A 19,939-nucleotide genomic window follows, 5' to 3' on the forward strand; every position below is an offset into this window, starting at 1 on the left:
TCAGCAGCTATGTAACTCTTCATCATTTCTTCAATTCTAAAATTGATAAAGTTCACAAACAAATCTCTGTCTTGTCTACTTCCACTCCTTCATTCCATTATCCACCTGGGCTCAATGGTACTTCTCTTACTAACTTAAAAGAGAGGTATCTTCCACTTGCTTGCTTGATCCTATCCTCACAAGATTATTTAAATCTTGCTTCGTTGTTTTGTACCCTGCTGTTCTCAGTATTGTAAATGACTCTTTGCAGACTGGGGTTGTTCCAGCAGCATTAAAGATTGCTGCTATAACTCCTGTACCAAAAAATGAGAATGCTGCTCTGGACCATTTTAATTATTTTTTTAAATTTAATTATCATCCTATCTCAAATCTTCTGTTTCTGGCAAAAAATACTTGAGAGTATTGTTGCTTCGCACAGTGTAACTATCTCACAATTAATATTGTTTTTGAACCCCTTCAGTCGGGTTTTCATATATTTCACAGTACTGAGATGGCTTTTCTACAAATAAAGTCACCAATGATTTGTTATTGGCTTCTGACTCTGGTACAACATCCATTCTCATACTTCTCGATCTAACAGCTGCTTTTGACACTGTTGATCACAACCTATTACTCACACATCTTGAAAAAGTGTTTGGTGTGTCTGGGACAGTTTTGAAGGGGATTAGATCCTATTTTACTGACCGTTCCCATTTCATTTCTATGGGTGGTCATAGGTCTGAGATTAGCTCTGTTTTCACTGGTGTTCCTCAGGGGTCAGTCTTGGGCCCTCTCACTTTTTAACATTTATCTGTCACCACTTGGCCATCAGATTGCTCTGCCTCCATTATCATTTGTATGCTGACAATATGCAGATTTATATACATTCAGCTTTAGTAGTAGCAGTAATAGTAATAGTGATATTAAAGTTTACACACGGGCGGAAATGTTGTGTTTAAAAGACTGGCGCTTGGGACAATCATCTATTAACTTGGGCTCCATTCCGACGGAGATTTTACGATCAGTGGCACATATGGAGGTAAACAGACCCACCGAGAGGAGATGCAGGCAGAGATGCGAGAGGAAGCAGAAGCGGGGTAAGAGAGCTGGGATCCGAGCGAGGCTACGATTAGGCACGCACAAGCCTGCAGTTCCCAGCATTTTCCTCACGAATGCCTGCTTTCTCGTCAACAAGATCGACGATGTGAGATTGAGGGTTACCAACAATCGCCTCGACGGCTGTGTTATGGTGTTCACGAAGACCTGGCTGCATGAAAACATCCCTGATGTAACTGCTGAGCTAGCTGGCCGCACTCTATACCGGGTGGATCGCACAGCCAACTCCGGTAAGACGAGGAGGAGGTGTGTGTGTTTATATTCATAACAGTTGGTGCACTGACTCGACTGTTATTGAGAGACGTTGTTCAGATTTGGAATTCTTAACGCTTAAGTGCAGACCATTTTACTTGTCCAGGGAACTCTCATCTGTCCACATTACTGGTGCTTATGTTCATCCTTGAGCTAATGCTAAGCTAGCTATGGCACATGATGAGCTACATGATTCCATCTGTAAGCAACAAAACAAACATCTTGAGGGGATTTTTATTGTGGCTGGTGATTTCAATCCCTCATGTTTAAAGGCTGTTCTGTCTAAATTGTATAGAAATGTGGACATTAAAAATTAAAACAAGGAAAAACAAAACCCTTGATCAAGTATATGCAAATATTTCTGGGGTTCATAAAAGCTATCACTCACCTCATCTTGGACAGTCGGACCATCTGTCTCTGTCCTTGATTCCAGCCTACAAACCACTCATAGGCAGAATAAAACCACAAGTCAAGACAGTACAAATATGGAATGAGGAGGTTTCCTCAGCCCTCCAGGATTGTTTTGAGGACACTAGTGGGAGCACTTTGAACAGCCAGGGCTAACTTACACAAGGGCATCTTATCAGCAAAGTGCATTCCTTCAGACCTGGACAAACATCTATACACCTATAGGACCAACAGGTCCATGGACGATGCAATTTCAATTGCACTGCGTACAGCACTCACACACCTGGAAAACCCTAACAGCTATCTCAGGATTTTATTTGTGGATTACAGCTCCGCATTTAATACCATCAGTCCAATAAAACTGGTCAATAAACTACAAGCACTGGGTCTGGGAGCCCTTCTCTGTCACTGGATCAAAAGTTTCCTCACCGATAGACCCCATTATATTAGGTTTGGCCATCACTGCTCTTCCACCATCATTGTTAACACTGGGGTCCCCCAAGGCTGTGTTCTCAGTCCAGTACTTTACTCTCTTTTCACACACGATTACACCTCCTCCCACAACTGTAATACTCTCATCAAATTTGACAACAACCTCATTCTTAACACAAAAAAACCCCAAAAGAAATCATAATAAACTTCAGGAGTGCTAAAAAAATCCCACAATGCTTTGTGTATTAATGGAGAAAAAGTGGAGAGACTCCCAAGTTTTAAGTTCTTGGGGGCATCACTGAAGACCTCACCTGGAGCTTAAATATTTCCTCCATCATTAAGAGAGTCCAGCAAAGGCTGTTTTTCCTGAGGACTTTGAGGCACAATAGGCTTCCCCAGAGACTGCTGATAAGCTTCTACCGCTGTACGATAGAGAGCATTTTAACATACTGCTGTACTGTGTGGTATTCCAGCTGCACAGTTGTGGACAGGAAAGATCTGCAGCGGGTTGTGAGGACGGCTGAAAGGACTGTCGGCTCTTCTCTTCCAAGCCTGGGTGACATCTACTCAAACCGTCTTTTCACACGAGCTACAAACATCCAGCAGGATTAGAAACATCCTAGGAATCCTTTTTTGCCACCCTCCCCTCAGGTAGACTAAGAACTCCAGGAACACAAACAAATAGGCTGCGGAACAGTTTCTTTTCCAGGGCTGTGGACAGGTTGCAGAAGCTTAAGTAATCCCAGACACAAATATGCAATACACTTTATGCATAATGCACTTTATGCACACATAATAGTAAGCAGACTGTATACAATAATTGGGACTCCTGAGCAATAATTAATTTTGATGTTTTATTTTATATATATGTATTTACACAACTAAATTTGCTCTCTCTCAAGTACTAAAAGTGAATACTAAAAACCGGGGTAATTGCTATGTTAGCTGTTTAAACTGGAGATAGCATTGGGGAAAAACTGTTCTTATGCCTAGATGTTCTAGTGCACTGAGATCTGTAACATCTGCCTGAGGGCAGAAGTGCAAACAGGTTGTGTAGGGTGAGAGGGGTCTGTGATGATGTTACCTGCCCGTTTCTTCACTCTGGTGTTGTACAAGTCCTGAAGGTTGGGCAGGTGCATACCAATTATCCTTTCAGCTGTTCTAACAATCCGTTGCAGTCTTTTTAACAGTTACAGAAGTGCACAGAACTGACTCAATAACAGCTGAGTAAAACTGTGTCAGCAGTTCCTGTGGCAGGTTGTAGTAAGTCTCTGCTGAGCTTTTTTCACAGAGTCAATGTGATTGTCCCACTTCAGGTCCTGACGGATGATGGTGCCCAGGAACCTGAATGACTGCACTGCCTCCACAGTGCTGTTCATGATGGTGAGTGGGGGGAGAGCAGGGGGGTTTCTCCTAAAGTCCACTATCATCTCTACTGTTTTGAGCATGTTCATCTCCAGGTTATTGTGACTGCACCAGATAGCCAACTGTTCAACCTCCAGTCTGTAAGCAGATTCGTCTCCGTCCCGGATGAGGCTGATGACTGTGGTGTCATCTGCAAACTTCAGGAGCTTGACAGAGGGGTCTTTGGAGGTGCTGTCATTTGTGTAGAGGGAGAAGAGCAGTGGGGAGAGAACACAGCCCTGAGGGGCGCCGGTGCTGATGGTGCGGGTCCTGGATGTGAGTTTTCCCAGCCTCACTAGCTGCTGCCTGTCTGTCAGGAAGCTAGAGATCCACTGACAGATGGAGGTGGGTACAGAGAGCTGGGTCAGATTATTCAGGAGGGTATCTGGGATTATGGTATTGAAAGCTGAACTGAAGTCCACAAACAGAGTCCCTGGTTTGTCCAGATGTCCCAGGCAAAAAAAAGTACATTTCAAAAATACTTAAAGTGCTCTATTTTCGCACACTAATTTTGTACTTAATATACTAAAAATTCTTATTTAGTACTTCTTAAGATCATTTTAAGAACATCTAAGTGTACTCAGCTGTGCTATTTTGAGACAACATGAGACAAATATTAACTAAAATGTTCTTTAATATATCTCAGTACTTAAAAATGTATTTAGTTACCACTTGTAGTACACTATGAGTTCAAGTGTGCTATTTGAGGTTGAGAGTTTTGCAGTAAACCAAGGTTTGTCATTGTTTTATGTTAAATAACTCCTGGTGGGAACACACATGTAGGGGCGTAAATTTCATCTGACAGTAGGGGGGGACAATAAACATAAAATTTCTCAAGAGCAATTTTTGAAGGGGACACAAATAATACAGCCAAAATTTTACTTATAAAGGATATATGTAATGTTACACAGAAGAAAACACTGTGCGTAGTGGTTCTTGAAGCACTGAATCCAGCTGCAGTCCACTCTTTGAATCTCCCCCATCTCCCCTCTTTTGCAATGACCTTTTGTGTCTTGCCCTCCTTGTGCAAGGTGTCAGTGGTCGTCTTTTGGACAACTGTCAAGTCAGCAGTCTTCCCCATGATTGTGTAGCCTACAGACCTAAACTGAGAGACCATTTAAAGGCCTTTGCAGGTGTTTTCAGTTAATTAGCTGATTAGAGTGTGGCACCAGGTGTCTTCAATATTGAAGCTTTTCACAATATTGAAATCAAAATTGAAAGAAATAAACATTTGAAATATATCAGTCTGTGTGTAATGAATGAATATAATATACAAGTTTCACTTTTTGAATGGAATTAGTGAAATAAATCAACTTTTTGATGATATTCTAATTATATGACCAGCACCTGTATACTTTATATTTCTTTTAATTAATATTTAATATATTAGAAAAAAATAAGTTGAAAATTAATTAAATAAATCTCTAAATTAAACAGGCTTTCTTTAGATAACAACTTATCATATTACAGTATTTTTCACAAATAAAGAAAGACTGTAACCAACAGGGCACTCAGATATCTGGTAAGTTTGTGCAGACTGGGAATCATATTTTTTCAAATAAAGACAAAGTAACACTAATTTCACATTAAGCACTAAGTAAAAATGACATGAATATGACGTAGTGGGCAACTGAAAATAGCGCAGCATAGTTTGAAATTAAGGGTTTAAAGTTTGACGATCGCGTCTTCAGTGAAGCTGAACTCTCCTGTCCACATTCACTTCAAGATTACTTTTTGTGTGCAAAAATAACATTTATTCAACAATATCTTCTCTTTTGTGTCATATTCTCATAAGTTGTTTACGTCCAGCGCTTACAGGTTCTACGTCACAACGCTGACTCATTATTGGCCGGCTCCTGCATCAGCATCACACGCATTCATTGTGCTGCTCATGTGATCAGCTTTGACCAATACTGAGCCGGCATTCGGACGTAAACACGGAAGCCTTCACTGTGCTTACTGAAACATGTTCTCCAACCAATACGACCATATAGATCGTTTGTCACTTCCCTGAAATACGACCCATAGGAGCGTTTGCTATAGTTGCGCCCCTATCGACAACAGGACACTTTCATTTTAATGCATTGTTCCCTTTTATCTGCGTCTGTGGGCTGGGTGTAGTCCTTAATAAAAAATGAGTTTTGCTAAATGGAAATAGGAGAAATGGTGTAAAAACTCCACACACTGCATTTAAATGAACACACATTTTGATTGGTAATGACAGTCATGACGACAGACGTAACACGACACTGTCATTATTTTTACGCCAGCTAGAGGGCGCATGACTTTAAAATGTAAATATAGGTCATAATAAGGTGCTTAAAAATGACCTATAGGGCTACAGCCAATATATCAGCATTGGCGATATACTATATCAGACGACCACTATTCATATCAGATGTTCTCATGATGATTTTGTGTAACTGTTTTGTCCTTTAGCAGCATGATGATTTATGTGATGTTTCTCCTGTCATTGGTTTGTCCTTTAGCACCAGCTGAAGGAGACGCAGAAATTGTTCCAGCAGAGGATCCAGCAGAGAGAGAAAGATCTTCAGCAGCTGAGAGAGGCTGTGGAGTCTCATAAGGTGAGTCTGGAGAAGAAGAGAAGTTTGAGAAGTCTCAGTCAGGACTCACTGAAGCCACTGTGTGATTGTGATGTGTGTCCTAACAGCGCTCTGCACAGACAGCAGTGGAGGACAGTGAGAGGATCTTCACTGAGCTCATCCGCTCCATTGAGAGAAGCCGCTCTGAGGTCACACAGCGGATCAGAGATCAGGAAAAGACTGCAGTGAGTCGAGCTGAAGGACGACTGGAGCGACTGGAGCAGGAGATCAATGATCTGAGGAGGAGAGACGCTGAACTGGAGCAGCTTTCACACACACAGGATCACATCCATTTCCTGCAGGTAACAGAGATCTAGAAGAACAGGATCATAGTGGACTTGAGCAAGAGACTCACAGAGAAACATTTCTAAAATTACATAAATACTTCAGAAAAACTGATCAAATCAGGGCAATTAAAGAGAATTAGCAAATATGACTAAAATATCCAGGCAGACACTATATCAAAACGGCAATCAAGAAATTTACAGATATCCTCGGTAAAACACATGCATCATTTTCAGTGTCAACGATACAAATAAGCCAAATTAAATGCAAAAAGTGGCCAATATAAGTGATCAAAATAAGCAACGTAATTAGCAGATATTTTATGCTTGTCATGGTGTGTGCATGAACAGTCAAAACCGTGTTATTCATTGATACATACTGTATGATAATCTGACAGCAAAACATGAGCAACAACAATAATGCACTTAACTTTCCAGCGAAACAACATTACGTCTTTTGTGAAGTACAAATTGTAGAACATAATGCAGACCTTTGCACAGTCAAAACTGTTCAGTTCCAGCAGCTTGTAGTCTAGACAGTTTAAAAGATGTCCTGATGCAGGACAGGATCGTAAAGTCCAATATTCAGTTTTGATTTTGATTAAATTAATAAACTACTTTGATTTCAGAGATATATTAACTAGAACCTTTGCATCATCTCCCACCACAGGTGTAATTCACATTTTGAGAGTCACTGTCCCACTCTTTATCATAAAAGAAATATACATTTCTTTCTTTTTTGATTGTGTAGAATAAATTATTACATTTGTGATAAGATTCACTGGACTAAAATACCTTATTTGAATTTGATGAATTATAGTGAATAAATAGACATTTTATTTGACCACTTTCTCTCACTATACTATTTTATATTATATATTAAATATTATAATATTATATATCAAAGCCGTTTTACTTTTAAAGATTAAAAAAAAAAAAAAACATTTTGATGACAGCATGTAAAGTACCAGGTTGGCTGTTTCTGTATTGCTGTATGGATGCATGCTGGCATGATAAAATTACAAATCCTGGAAGACAGTTGGCGCATGTTGCATTATCAAATGCACGTTTAAAGCGACTTGTGGATCACAGATCACAAGCTTGGCGCTTATCAAATGATCATTTTGAGATTTTAAGGATATGCTGAATATAGCCACTAGATGGCGCTGAAAGCTCATGCAGAGCCATCGAAAGCAAGCCATGCATAAAATGACCACTAACTGCTCAAAAGTTATTAATAATTCTTGATCTACTGTTAGCTTTTGAAATGCTTTTCCTGATCAAATCTACTCAACATTTATGTTCTTAGCAAATGATTTATCATCCAAACAAAATGATTTATTAGAAAGTTCACATACAGTCTAATTTGTTATTCTAATATAATGAATATGAGAAGAATGAAGCAGATGCTGTGAAAGTGCTGGATTGAGGAGAGTCACTAAAGATCAACAAGAGCTGCTCAAATCTGACAGTAGTGCAGGTTATTGGCTGAAGTGTGGAGGTGATGAGCTTTGATTTCTGTTTTCTGTAGAGTTTCCAGTCTCTCTCAACTCCTCCTGAATCTACAGACGTAAATGACAATCCCTTTAGTTTTCTCTCCTCTTTTGATGACGTGAGAGAATCTGTCCATCAGCTGAGAGACAAACTGGAGGATTTCTGCAGAGAGGAGCTCAAGAAGATCAGAGGTAAAGTCCTGGAGATTCACCTGCTCTCAGAAATGATCCTCCATCATCTCATATCATGTAGAAGATCATATTAGAAATGTCTTAGGAACGGATGCAGGATCATTTTCTCTTGACATGATAATCACGCTCTTCATGTCATGATTTCCACAGTCACTTTCACCAACATTGTTCCCAGGACCAGGAACGACTTCCTACAATGTAGGTCACTAAGAAAACAAGCAGAAAAACTCACTGATACCTCTTTTCCACCAAGGCAGTTTGAGTGCTGGTTCGGAGCCAGAGCCTAGTTTCAAATCAGTTATTTGTCTTTTGACACACAAAGCACCAGCTCCGAACCAGGAAAGTAGCACCAAAACATTGCTGGGCTAGAAGTAAGAACCACTTGCGTCAGGGGTTGGGGACGGGGTTACTGTGATCAACAAGAATCTTGTGACCGTCATTTTTGAAATAGCAGCTAATCGAGCTAATAGCAGCTCGATCGTAATCTCTGTCTATATACAAATTACAGCGAGCCGTGGTAGGATGACGATGTAGGTTTGCAAAGCCATGAGCATTAACATTAGTGAAACATTCGCGATTGTTGATGGAAGGCTTGTTCAAGATGCATCGGAGCAGCACGGACCGATTCGGAGCGTGGACCGGGTGACATCAGAGTGCTGCAGGTCCACGGGTGTGTTTGTAGAGCATACGACTCCTTGTGCTTTTGGATCGTTCTCGCGGTGTTTTGATGTCATGGCCTCCATCTTCTTCTGCTCTGGATCCTGTTCTTCGCCTGCACTACAAACTCAGACATGAGTTCAGTGTGCAAGCTGATTTTGTGTTTAGAGGGTCTCGATTAGTGGTAGCTGGGGAACTGCATGAGCCATTGGTCTGCATTGCACATGAAGGCCATCAGGGGAGTGTGAGAATAAAGCAACACCTGCATGAAATGTATTGGTGGCCCAAAATGGACACACTTGTGGCAGAGAAAATTACTGCCTGTCAGTTATGCCTTTCTCTGGATAAAACTGCGAAAGCCTCTGCTGTTCCACTCCAGCCTGTTCCTTTACTTTCTGCGCCTTGGGAAAAACTGGCAATAGACATTGTGGGCCCTTTCGAGACTGCTGTCTGGGACTGTTGATATGCTCTGACACTCACTATCATAGTCAATGACCTGAGGTAGCTTTTACTGCGTTTGTTGCAGCAAAACAGGTGACTGCATTTCTTACCTCTGTCTACCACTCTGGTCAGTGATAATGGACTTCAGTTCACTTCCCCAGAGTTCGCCGTTTTCCTGAAAGAGAGAGACATTAAGCACATTCGCACATCAGTGTATCATCCTGCTGCAAATGGAGCTATTGAACGCTTCCACAGAGTTCTTAAAAGTACAATTCAATCAGCAATCCTACAATCAGCACCATGGAAAACAACAGTGACTGACTTCCTGCAGATCCTTCACGCTACACCTCATGCTGTGACAGGGGTTTCCCTCTTCGAATTACTTCATGGAAGGAAAATGCATACCTGCCTCAATGTCCTGAAACCCTCACCTTCTGGTCATGAGCCTTAACAGCTGCAGAAGCGTGTTTTATCACGTCAGGATGTCATGAAATCTCGCTTTGACCATAAGCATCAAGTGCGCCATTTTTCTTTCCAAAAAGGGGATAAAGTACACATTAAAAAGTCAGTACATGTACCAAAAGCCCATCCAAAATTCAGGTTAGGAAAAAAGTTGGCCCTTACACCTATCTCTTGGATGATAGAAAGAAGTGGCATGCCTCGTGTCTTGCACCCGTGCCGCCTAAAGCGATGGATAATGGACTGACCATCAATGCTGAAAACTTGATTCCCTCTCATGTTCCATTGTCTGGAAATTCAGTGTCTTCTGATGCTTGTCCATGGGAGAGACGTCAAAGACGTGAGCCAGGTTGGCTAAAGGACTATGTCCATTAGGGACAGAAACTGACATGGACTTTTGCAACATACATTACACACTCTCACATGAAAATTCAAATATTGAATAGAAGTTTTGTTCATATTGCTTATTTTAAATGCTCTTTTGCATTCATTTAATGTGTTGCTTAGTGTATAATTCATATACATGTGAAATTGTTGATACATTGCAGATTTTATGTTCTTTATAATCTCTATTTCATGCCAATTGTCTGCTAAAGAAAGAATTAATTTAACTAAGAGGGGAATATGTGATGTCACATTAATGCGCCACTAGATGGCACTCAAGCTTCTTGAGTTAGATATGTACATAGGAAGTAAGTGAGAAGAATGAGAAAGAATGCTGAGCATGTTCATGCATGTTATCCTGCTTGTTCCTATTAGTTATTAAAGTTTCCTTAGTTTTCCATAGTTTTGTGCTTCTTGTCTACATGAAGACTTAACAGAATGTAGGACAGCTTCTTTAGTATTACTCTAATGAAAAAAGTAATAATTTTTTATGTGCTTGTCACAAACCTAAAGAACAAAAATTTCACAGTGTCCAATAACCTTCAAAGGGTATAATTACCAATATATATAATTGTTGTTATTTAAAAAGAAATTTACAAACAAATTACAAACAATACAACAAATACTATAGAGATACAAATAAAATAAACTTGTTTTTTCAGATACAGTAGGTTTATTTACCATGTATACATTTATTTAACATATTTTGTTGTTTTATTAACATTAATGACAAATAGGCTAAGGTCCCTTTAAGACCGAATCCATGGATACCCAAATGTTTATGTCCACTTAAGCAATAACCGACTGTATTTACATGAGCTACTCCACACGATGGACATTTTGACAACTATGTGTGCATTTGACCATTCAGGCGCGAGGAGAACTGATCGCGCGCTGTCAGAGAGAACTGGGATCGCGAGAGTGCGTGCCAGAGAGAGCGCTTCTGGTCTGTGTCATTCAGCGTGATTCTGCCTATCCCGCTAATCAATAACGAATTGTGATTGAAAGCATGCAGTTCGCAATGTGTGTGTTGTCATCATTAATTTTGAAGTATTTCCACACCTCTGAGGCTGCCTCAGGTGTCTCTGTGCACGGACAATTCTGTCAGTTACGTCACGTGAGGTATCGGTCTTTGGTATCGGGGGTATTTTTACAAGTACGAGTACAAGTACAAGCACATGAGCTTGGTATCGAGCCCAATACCGATACTAGTATCGGTATCAGTGCATCCCTAGTTGTTGGTGAAAAAAGAAGAGGCGAGCAGTAACACAACTACAACTGACTACAAACACACAGCCTTAATCAACTGAAGATAAAAGAAGACATTAAATCTCTCAAGATCTCAGCAGATGACTCCAAAATCAGCATTATCATCTTCACTCATTACTAACCAGTTTGACTTTATTTCTTTCATATGTCTACAGAAGTTCTTCTTAAGAATTAAGAAGTTTAGCTCTAGATGTTTTATTGGTTTAATAATGGTCATCATTATGGTGAGTAATGTTTCATTTAATTAAACTGTTGACTTTAATTAAACTCTTAATTTTCTATTAACAATTTCAATAGTGTTTCACTGACACATTCCTTTTCACATTGTTAAAGAAAGAGAATAAAGAAGCAGATCAGCTAAAGTTGCCTGCTAGTATGATTTTTAAACAAATGTCAAAGTGGTGACTTCCAGTTTTCAATCGAAAGGTACTTTTTTTAAAGGGGTGGTTCAGTGGTTTTTATCTAGGCTTGATTGTGTTTTTGGGGCACACTTTAACATGTCTTAATGCTTTGTTTTTTTTTGTTTTTTTTTTGAAGACGCTGTATTTTTCATATATTTTATCTTTATTCTACACCTCTGTTTCCATTTTCATATGAACAGCTCGTTTGACTTCCTGCTTCTAAGAAGCCACTCCCTCCAAAATACGCAATATGCTCAGATTGGTTAGCTGGCCCAATGTATCGTGATTTAATTGCACGTTCATGCGCTGGTTTAAAAGGGGATATGTATCGATAGTAGAAACATTGATCAGCAACGCTGCTATTGGCTGCTCACCATGGCCAAAGAGCGCGCACAGTTTTTCTCTGCAGCAGAGCAAGAGTTATTGAAGGTTATGCAGAATATGAAACCTTAATTAAAACGCCAGGGAACACCTCAAAGTGTGCAAAAGCCAGGAGAGAGGGCTGGCAAAAAGTAGCAGACAAATTAAATGCGTAAGTGTTCCATGTTATGGTTATATCACTTATTACAGTGTATATTCTTGTATTTTAATAATTTCATAATTGCTTAATGTCAGAGCCACCTCAGGACCCACTAGAACATGGGAACAAGTAAAAGTGAAGTACAAGAATATTCTTCAAACTGGTAATCTTTTCTACTTCTACTGATTAGTCTCTTTTAGCAAAGACATTTTAAATGATGTGTTTGTCTGTTTATAACAGAACCAAGAAAAAGGCGGAGCAGAAAAAAACAGGTGGTGGTCCTGCTCCCTCACATTATACCACATTATACCCCAGCAGTAGAGCTGGCCCTGGGGTTAAATGTGAACCGACCCATTGTGGAGGGCATCCCTGGGGGCAGCTCTTCCTCAGACCAACAGCCAGGAACCAGTAGCAGCAACACCTTCTTACTGGAAAGAGTTTTAAATGTATCTTGCTACACTGTAAATACTTTGTTGCTGCATTAAATTAAGAGTGCCTATAATCCAAATGGCTGGTACTGTCATTTCAACTGTTAAATATTGAGTAGTGATGAATTGCTTTGACTTGTGAAGTTGAAAACTGCTGAACTTAATGTAAGAATATTTTGCCATGAGTTACTGATCACATTTGTTCATATAGTGTAGTTCATTGTAATGCCATTGTGTTTCCTCTTTTGTGCAGTTTTACATAATACACCAACACTTTTACCTGTTCCCAACAAAGCTGATATATGCTGATATATGGCTGAAATATGTGCAGTAAGTGGACTTTTTCTAACTTTACATCAAAAGGGAAGAAAGTGCAACACTTTGTAATGCCCATTTGTTTCCATTGCACAGGACAGTGAAGAAACCCTCTCAGATGACTGTCCTTTGGAGGAAGTACTTGTAAGTGCATAAATAACTTTACTTAATTTATAGTAACTTGTGTACATATTATTTCTGACTGCAATATGAGTGGCAGGAGGAAAGGCCTACTGCACAAAGTGATACAGAGGTGGGCAGTGTAGTAACCTACTTGTACTTTTTATTTTTGTTGCATGAGGCTTGTGTTGACAGTTCTTTTTTATTTTATTTTAGTTTTTTTATTCTTTTTATCCAAACATGGCACAGGGTGATATCCGTATATAAACGGAATCTACAACAGAAAATTTAGTATTTTGACCTGAAAAAACAGAAAAATGAAGGGGAGAAATAGAACTTGACACCTTAAAGAAGAAAAAACTGGCACTAGAGATTGAGTTGCTTCAAAAGGAACTTCAGAGTAAGTGCTAAATACACTATTTCACACAGAGTACTATTGCTGACCTTGGATAACAATATATCTTATTGCAGGCAAAAGATGACCATCATTGGCTTTTCTTGACAAAGAATAATTGAAATAAAACTCAAGGAACTAAGCATGTTGTCTTGTCTTCTATTCATTTAATGAAGGTTTTTGTGTGTAAAGAGAAAATCAAATCAAAAACGGTGTTCCACAATTCTGTCCCGTGCAGCTCTGCCACTAGGTTGGTCCAAGTGCACTGGCTGGAGGTCATCATCAGGCTGCACCTCCACCACAGGGGTCCTCTCCTTTCTGATGGTGGCAATATTGTGGAGTATGGCACATGCAACAATAATGTCACAGGCCCTGTCAGGTGCAACCCGCAGACACTGAAATCTTTCCTTTAGTTGCCCAAAGGTCATTTCAATGCGTGCCCTTGTCCTGGCTAGAGCTGCATTGAAACGGGTTTGTGGTCCGGGGTTTGGGTCAGGGAATGGCGTCATGAAATACTGCCTGCAGGTATAGCCCCTGTCACCAAGCAGGATCCCGTCGTAAGCACCTGGAAAAATGCAGTTTTGTTAGGCTCAGAATAAATGTATGTAATACAGTGAGCTTGATATTAAATATTTCCTTACCACGTTCAAATAATGTGCATAAATGTGACTCTCTGAAAATCCTGGAGTCATGCACAGAACCAGGCCATTTTGCTTCCACATTTGTGATGTAGGACATGGAGTCACACACCATCTAAGATATTTTTAATCAGTCAACTGCATACTTTTTGATTACATTACTTTTTGTATTATTTGATATATTAGTAGTGTGGAATAAGAATCGTAATAGTAATTTACCTGTACATTTACACTGTGAAATCCCTTTCGGTTCACAAAATCCCCTTCATTGGGGCCTGGTGGGGCCTTGATGGGGACGTGTGTGCAGTCTATGGCACCAATCACGTTAGGGAAGCCTGATGAAGAAATACTGTAAGTCCTACTTTTTGGCATGATCATGGTTGCATGATCTTCATTAACAATTATAATGTACCTGCAATGACAAAAAATTCTGCTTCACAACCTGTGGTCTTAAGTGGCTTGGAAATAGGCTACCACAAAACCCCCCTAAAAACTGCTTGAGTGCCAGATAAACTTTGTGAATGGCACGACAGACAGCACTTTTCATAAAAGGAGGAGCGACGACAGAGAAGGACGAGAGAGGGCCAGGCCTTATTATGTTGTTTGTGTGTGGAGCAGTTGTCCATGAGGGACTGCCGACATTTTACTATTCTTTTTGTGTTCGTTTATTTTCTATTTTTATTAAAGTGTGTTGAAATGGTCGGTGGTTCCCACCTCCTCCTTCCCTGATCTCCTAACCTTGCTACAGTCTGTAATAAGGTTTAAAAATAATACAAATAAAATACAAAATACAAAAACTCACAATCTTTTGGTGGTACAAACAACAGCTTGAGAGGAAGGTGCCCACACTGCTTGTGCGTCTGCAGGGATCCACAGAGTACCGTGGAGTGCTCATGGCTCAGGGCACAATCACGGGCTACCTTGCCATCATCAGTGGTCATCGACAGGGTGTTCTGAACAACATGACCACCCAGGAGGTGCAGAGGACAGCCTGAACATGGGATGGGAGCAGTGTCATCTCGGTGACGCTTCTTTCTTTGGCTGGACCCTATAACAACTTGCTGAGCCAGTTCAGAGCCATCAGGCGCGCATTGGGCTTTGGCGGGAACGTGAACTTTGGACACCTAAGGTGACACACGTGAGTACTCCCCATAATAATATTGATGTGTAGCCCACAGTGTACCTGGCATGCTCAAACACTGTTTTTCTGTTTCCCTGCAGGCCCACGCCTGACTACAGAGCGACCAGACAGAGCACCTCAGTCATTCCATGTGCCAAGATTTCCATACTGCCCAGCAGTTCTACCTCGAGGAAGCTGGCTCTGAAAGTCATCAGACCATGTAGACCCATGAAAGAGATTGAATAAAACCTGCCTCGTTTCAAGCACTGTGTCTGGGTCACTTCATTCCATATATGAGTTCACTTTTTTTGCCCCGTGCATTGAGCCTGGGTAGCAGTTTGAATAAGCCAGCCTATCATTTCCTGGAGGTTTTTATGTTTTGATGATCTCATTATCTACCACTAATGCTATTTGTGTCTTTGACAACCGAGACTTGCCCTTCATCATGTGCCATAACGGTTTTGTATTATTACTTTTAAAAGCCTTTTCCAGCTTTAATTTGTATACCATCGTAGCCTCTCATATATCCCCCTTTAACTCCTTTTCTAGATGCTTTCATTCATGTCCTCATTCTTCTTCTAGTTCACAACATGCTTAACATCTTTGGTCACACTGAGACATTTCAAATGATGCCAAACATGTATAGTGTTGTATGATAACTGTTCACATTAAACCATAGATTTTAGATGAATTTCAGATCATCTCTGCATGTAGAGAAAAGAGATGGGGGAAGAGAGGTTGATGGAAAGGTAATGTAGATTAAGGCAATGCTGAGGTGTGATCGAGTGTGATTGTGTCTTGGATGAGGATGCTAATTTTGCAAGGGAGAGTTCAAATGTTAATTTTCTCAGAGAGAAGTCCTCTCTTGGTCCAGACAGTCCGGCACCAGTCTTACAATTGTATGTGCTGTCCAAGCATTGCGAATTCAGAGCACAGAAAGACGAACACATTCACGATGGACTTGTTATTGGAATAGAGGACTGTTCGCCTACTGCTTTTTGCCTGCTATATAGTAGGGAAGTATGTGGTTCCCGACTCAGCTGAGATGATGAAAGAGAACCTTCTCTTATGTTGGACATTGCCCTATTCTGGCATGAGAATAATTTTTTCCTATAATATTTTAGCAATCATGTCCTGTTTGGTTTCTATCAGCTGTTTAGATTCAGAACTAGCAATGCCATAACAGTGAATGAATCACTATTGACCTGATCGGACAAACAGGTACAGAAATTGTTCATGATTCGGTTTTTCACACCAAAATAGTAATGGGATATTTTGTGACACAGTATTCTTATTTTTTTATACATTTATTTGATTTAACTCCACAACACAAATGATTTGCTTTATTAATGCTTTTATTGATTAGAGGAGTGTTTCAGAAGAGATTAAAGCTTAGAAAAGATTCACATGAAGTTTAATTTTATAATATCATGTTTTTTGTAAAGATCACAGTGTAAAATCAATGTAACTGTGGAGCAGCATGCCTGCATATGATCTCAAGCATCTGCAACACAAATATAGCCCATTTGGTCTGCACAGGTCTCATCGTTCCAGCAACGCTTAGCTGTAGGGTGGAAAAATAAAGTAAGTTATTCTGAACATTATAGGCTCTTTGTGAAATCCAAATGAGCCATTAAATGTTACTGTATGATATGAAATTATAGTAATGTAAATTATAATGTGAAGTATTCAAAAACTGGACTGAATTCTTACAGGTAAAGTTGATCTCCAGACAGTTCTTAGTATCCAGATTGTTAGGTTCTCCAGAGCACCAGTTGGTAAAGTCATTCACAGTTCCATCAGTCCACAACCACTGTCCTTCCTAAAGAGCAAAGGCATGATTATAAGAGTGCATTACTGTACTCAGACTTCAGTACAGAGCTAATTCATTTCAGCTTTAATCCATCTTTATTAGAACATTTACATTTATGGTTTAGAGCAGAAATTCCAGTCTACTAATTCTAGACTAACAGTAGTAGACATGTAGACACAACATTACTTATAGTCAACAGAATGTGTTGAAGGGACCATCAAAAAAACAAGTGAAACTGAAATTCCAGTCTACAAATAAATAGGTCTCTTAAGTACACACAATTTAACTTACTTGTACAGCATCATGAGCACCAATCCAAGCACGTGTGGAAGAAGGCGGCAACAGACCCAGCAGAAAATCATTTTCCGGTTTATTACGCACAGATGCGAGATTCGCACCAAGACCTTGGCAGTTTCTCTAAAGAGAAAGATTTTTATTGTCAATACAAAGTCAAATCTTTTTAGCATTAAGCATAAGTGACTTTTTAAACAACATTTTACTCATTTTCAAAGTCTGATCGATCATTTGCACAGTAACAGTTTTCTGTATAATTTATTTGCAGAAAAGAAAGGTTTACTTTAATTTGATTCAGTGCACTTATTTAGATGCACGTTTTAACATTGTACTTATATTAAAAAAAAAAATTGTACCTGCATGTAATTACATCTGTAATTAGAACAATGATTACACTGTTGACCTTTCCTTACACTTTACACCTGTCCCTAACCTTACCTGTATTCACCTCAATAGCAGCATGTGATTTGTTTACAATAGTGCAAGTGATTTGCAATACAACTTCAATGGTACATTGTACCATATTGATTTATCTAGATGTAGTGAAAGACACCTAATATAAAGTGTGACCAAATATTGTTGTAACTTAACACATTACCTCTGCTGTGATCCAGTTAACTGACGGAGAGAGGTACCTGAAGCACCGGAGTCCAAAACTTGACCATCCTTTGGGGCATTTTATGACTAAATCAACGGCATCCAGTACATAAATGTTAGGGCATTCGTAATATTCACAGCAAAGCATGTTTTTATTTTTTCATTATTATTTTATGTAGTTTATTTTATGTTTGTGTGATTTAAATTAAGTGTACTTTGACACTGTAAATCCCTCATTAATCATGTAAATATTAGTAAATGGAATATTGCACATTTCCAAAATGCTTTTAAAATGGAATAGAAAGGGTTTTTACAATTAAATGTTTTTGTTACCTTCTGCATTCCCCATGGAGAAGATGACGAAAAGAAGCATTAGACTTCTCAGCACTGCCATGATGAACCTGAAATGAACCTAAAAATGAATAAGCAGGAAAAGTTAAATGTCTGCACTCATATGTGGATTCTCAATGTATTTTAAAGACAAAGAACAAAGATAATTTAGAAATGTTATTCAGTAGGTTTTATTCCCAAAACTCACCTTGGTTTGGTTGTTGCCTGTAGAATCTCAGAGGAAGATTTGGTGAAGTTCCAGAAACAGCTCAGCTTTTATACTTTACTTGACGTCCAGTGTGTGGGGGCTTATTGTCACGAGGATGACGTGATTGTTTGATATGTAGAATTTATGTACACAGGAAATAAAATCCTAATATTGGAGAACGGTGTAAAATGAGCCTGTAGAATAAATGTTAGGTTAGCTAAATATTTATTTTTAAGTTAGACATGAGGGACAGTTTCCCTCAACAGTGCCTGTTAAATTCCTAATGTGTATTTTTAACCCTCTGGAGTCTGAGGCTGATTTGGGGCCTGGAGAACTTTTGACATGCCCTGACATTTGTGCTTTTTTCAGTTGTTCATAAACATATTAATGGAAAAAGTGTCATTACACTGTATTCAGCACAAACTAGGCTACAATAATATGTGAGGAACATGTATGTACATGTTTGTGTTTTTGAAGGAATAACATTTATGCGTGGTTGTTGAAAAAACAAAAAACTTAAGTCACTGAAATAAGGCCAAAAAAAGTATAATAAATCTGTGTTCATAAGACTTAAGGGTATTGGAGGTTGTAGACTAGAGTTTTTGCTTCAAAATTATGTAAAAATTATGCTGCCTACTCCTTCATATAAAACAATATATTGATTTAGTTTTTGTAAGACACTTTTTGCCAAGAAACACAGTATGCGAGGAGGCGTGAATCACCACTGAAAATGGGCCATTCTCACCTGAGAAGACAAAAGAATTGGATAGTAATGAGCTGAAATGACTTGCATATTAATGAGGCATTTCAGTCAGGTAGGCTGTGAAAAAAAACCTTCTGTGATGTCTCAAGCTCATTATGATATATGAAACATACAGAAAAATATTATTACAATATAAAGTAATGGTTTTATATTATACTTTAAAATATGTATTTCTGTGATGCAAAAAGATATAGATATAGACTTTTAGTTTAAAAGCATGCACATTTGGAGAAATATTGGATTCTCATATGCTTATGTCAATTTTCTATACAGAGGAGTTATATTAACTTAATATTCACTGTCATTACTATGAGCGCTGGTGTTTTCAATTCATCCTTGAAGTCGGAGGGCGCTCTGTGCATTTTAGTCCACAAATTCATCTAAAAGAAGAAGAGGCTATTCCATGAATGGAGTTTCCAATACATACAGCAGCCGGAGGGCGCTAAAGAAACAAAAACTCATCTAAACTTCATCTGTAGAAGACAAGTAAACAGGAAGTAACTGCATGTCTTCTAGAGATCGCTAACCATGACTTTTACATCCAGATAAACACTTTTCAAGACAATAAATACACGATTGAGATAATGAATGCATGTATTGACTGAATTAGCGTCTGAATAGCGCT

General features: G+C 39.2%; 2 protein-coding genes across 2 annotated transcripts; one reads left to right on the forward strand and one right to left on the reverse strand.

Annotated features, from left to right (window-relative positions):
* Positions 1-5,817: 5,817 nt before the first annotated feature.
* LOC137025100 (tripartite motif-containing protein 29-like) lies at positions 5,818-8,593 on the forward strand. The gene is made up of 5 exons (XM_067393133.1): positions 5,818-5,829; positions 6,081-6,176; positions 6,263-6,496; positions 8,010-8,163; positions 8,314-8,593. Exons 1-5 carry the CDS (start codon positions 5,818-5,820, stop codon positions 8,448-8,450), a joined length of 633 nt encoding a protein of 210 aa, XP_067249234.1. The 3' UTR covers positions 8,451-8,593.
* Positions 8,594-16,805: 8,212 nt separating this feature from the next.
* Positions 16,806-18,413, reverse strand: LOC137025101 (ladderlectin-like). Its single transcript, XM_067393134.1, has 5 exons — positions 18,347-18,413; positions 18,015-18,100; positions 17,414-17,539; positions 17,023-17,131; positions 16,806-16,873 (listed from the first exon to the last, which is right to left on the reverse strand). Exons 1-5 carry the CDS (start codon positions 18,405-18,407, stop codon positions 16,806-16,808), a joined length of 450 nt encoding a protein of 149 aa, XP_067249235.1. The 5' UTR covers positions 18,408-18,413.
* Positions 18,414-19,939: the final 1,526 nt, after the last annotated feature.

Source organism: Chanodichthys erythropterus, chromosome 8, assembly GCF_024489055.1.
Source record: "Chanodichthys erythropterus isolate Z2021 chromosome 8, ASM2448905v1, whole genome shotgun sequence".
NCBI classification, from domain to species: domain Eukaryota; kingdom Metazoa; phylum Chordata; class Actinopteri; order Cypriniformes; family Xenocyprididae; genus Chanodichthys; species Chanodichthys erythropterus.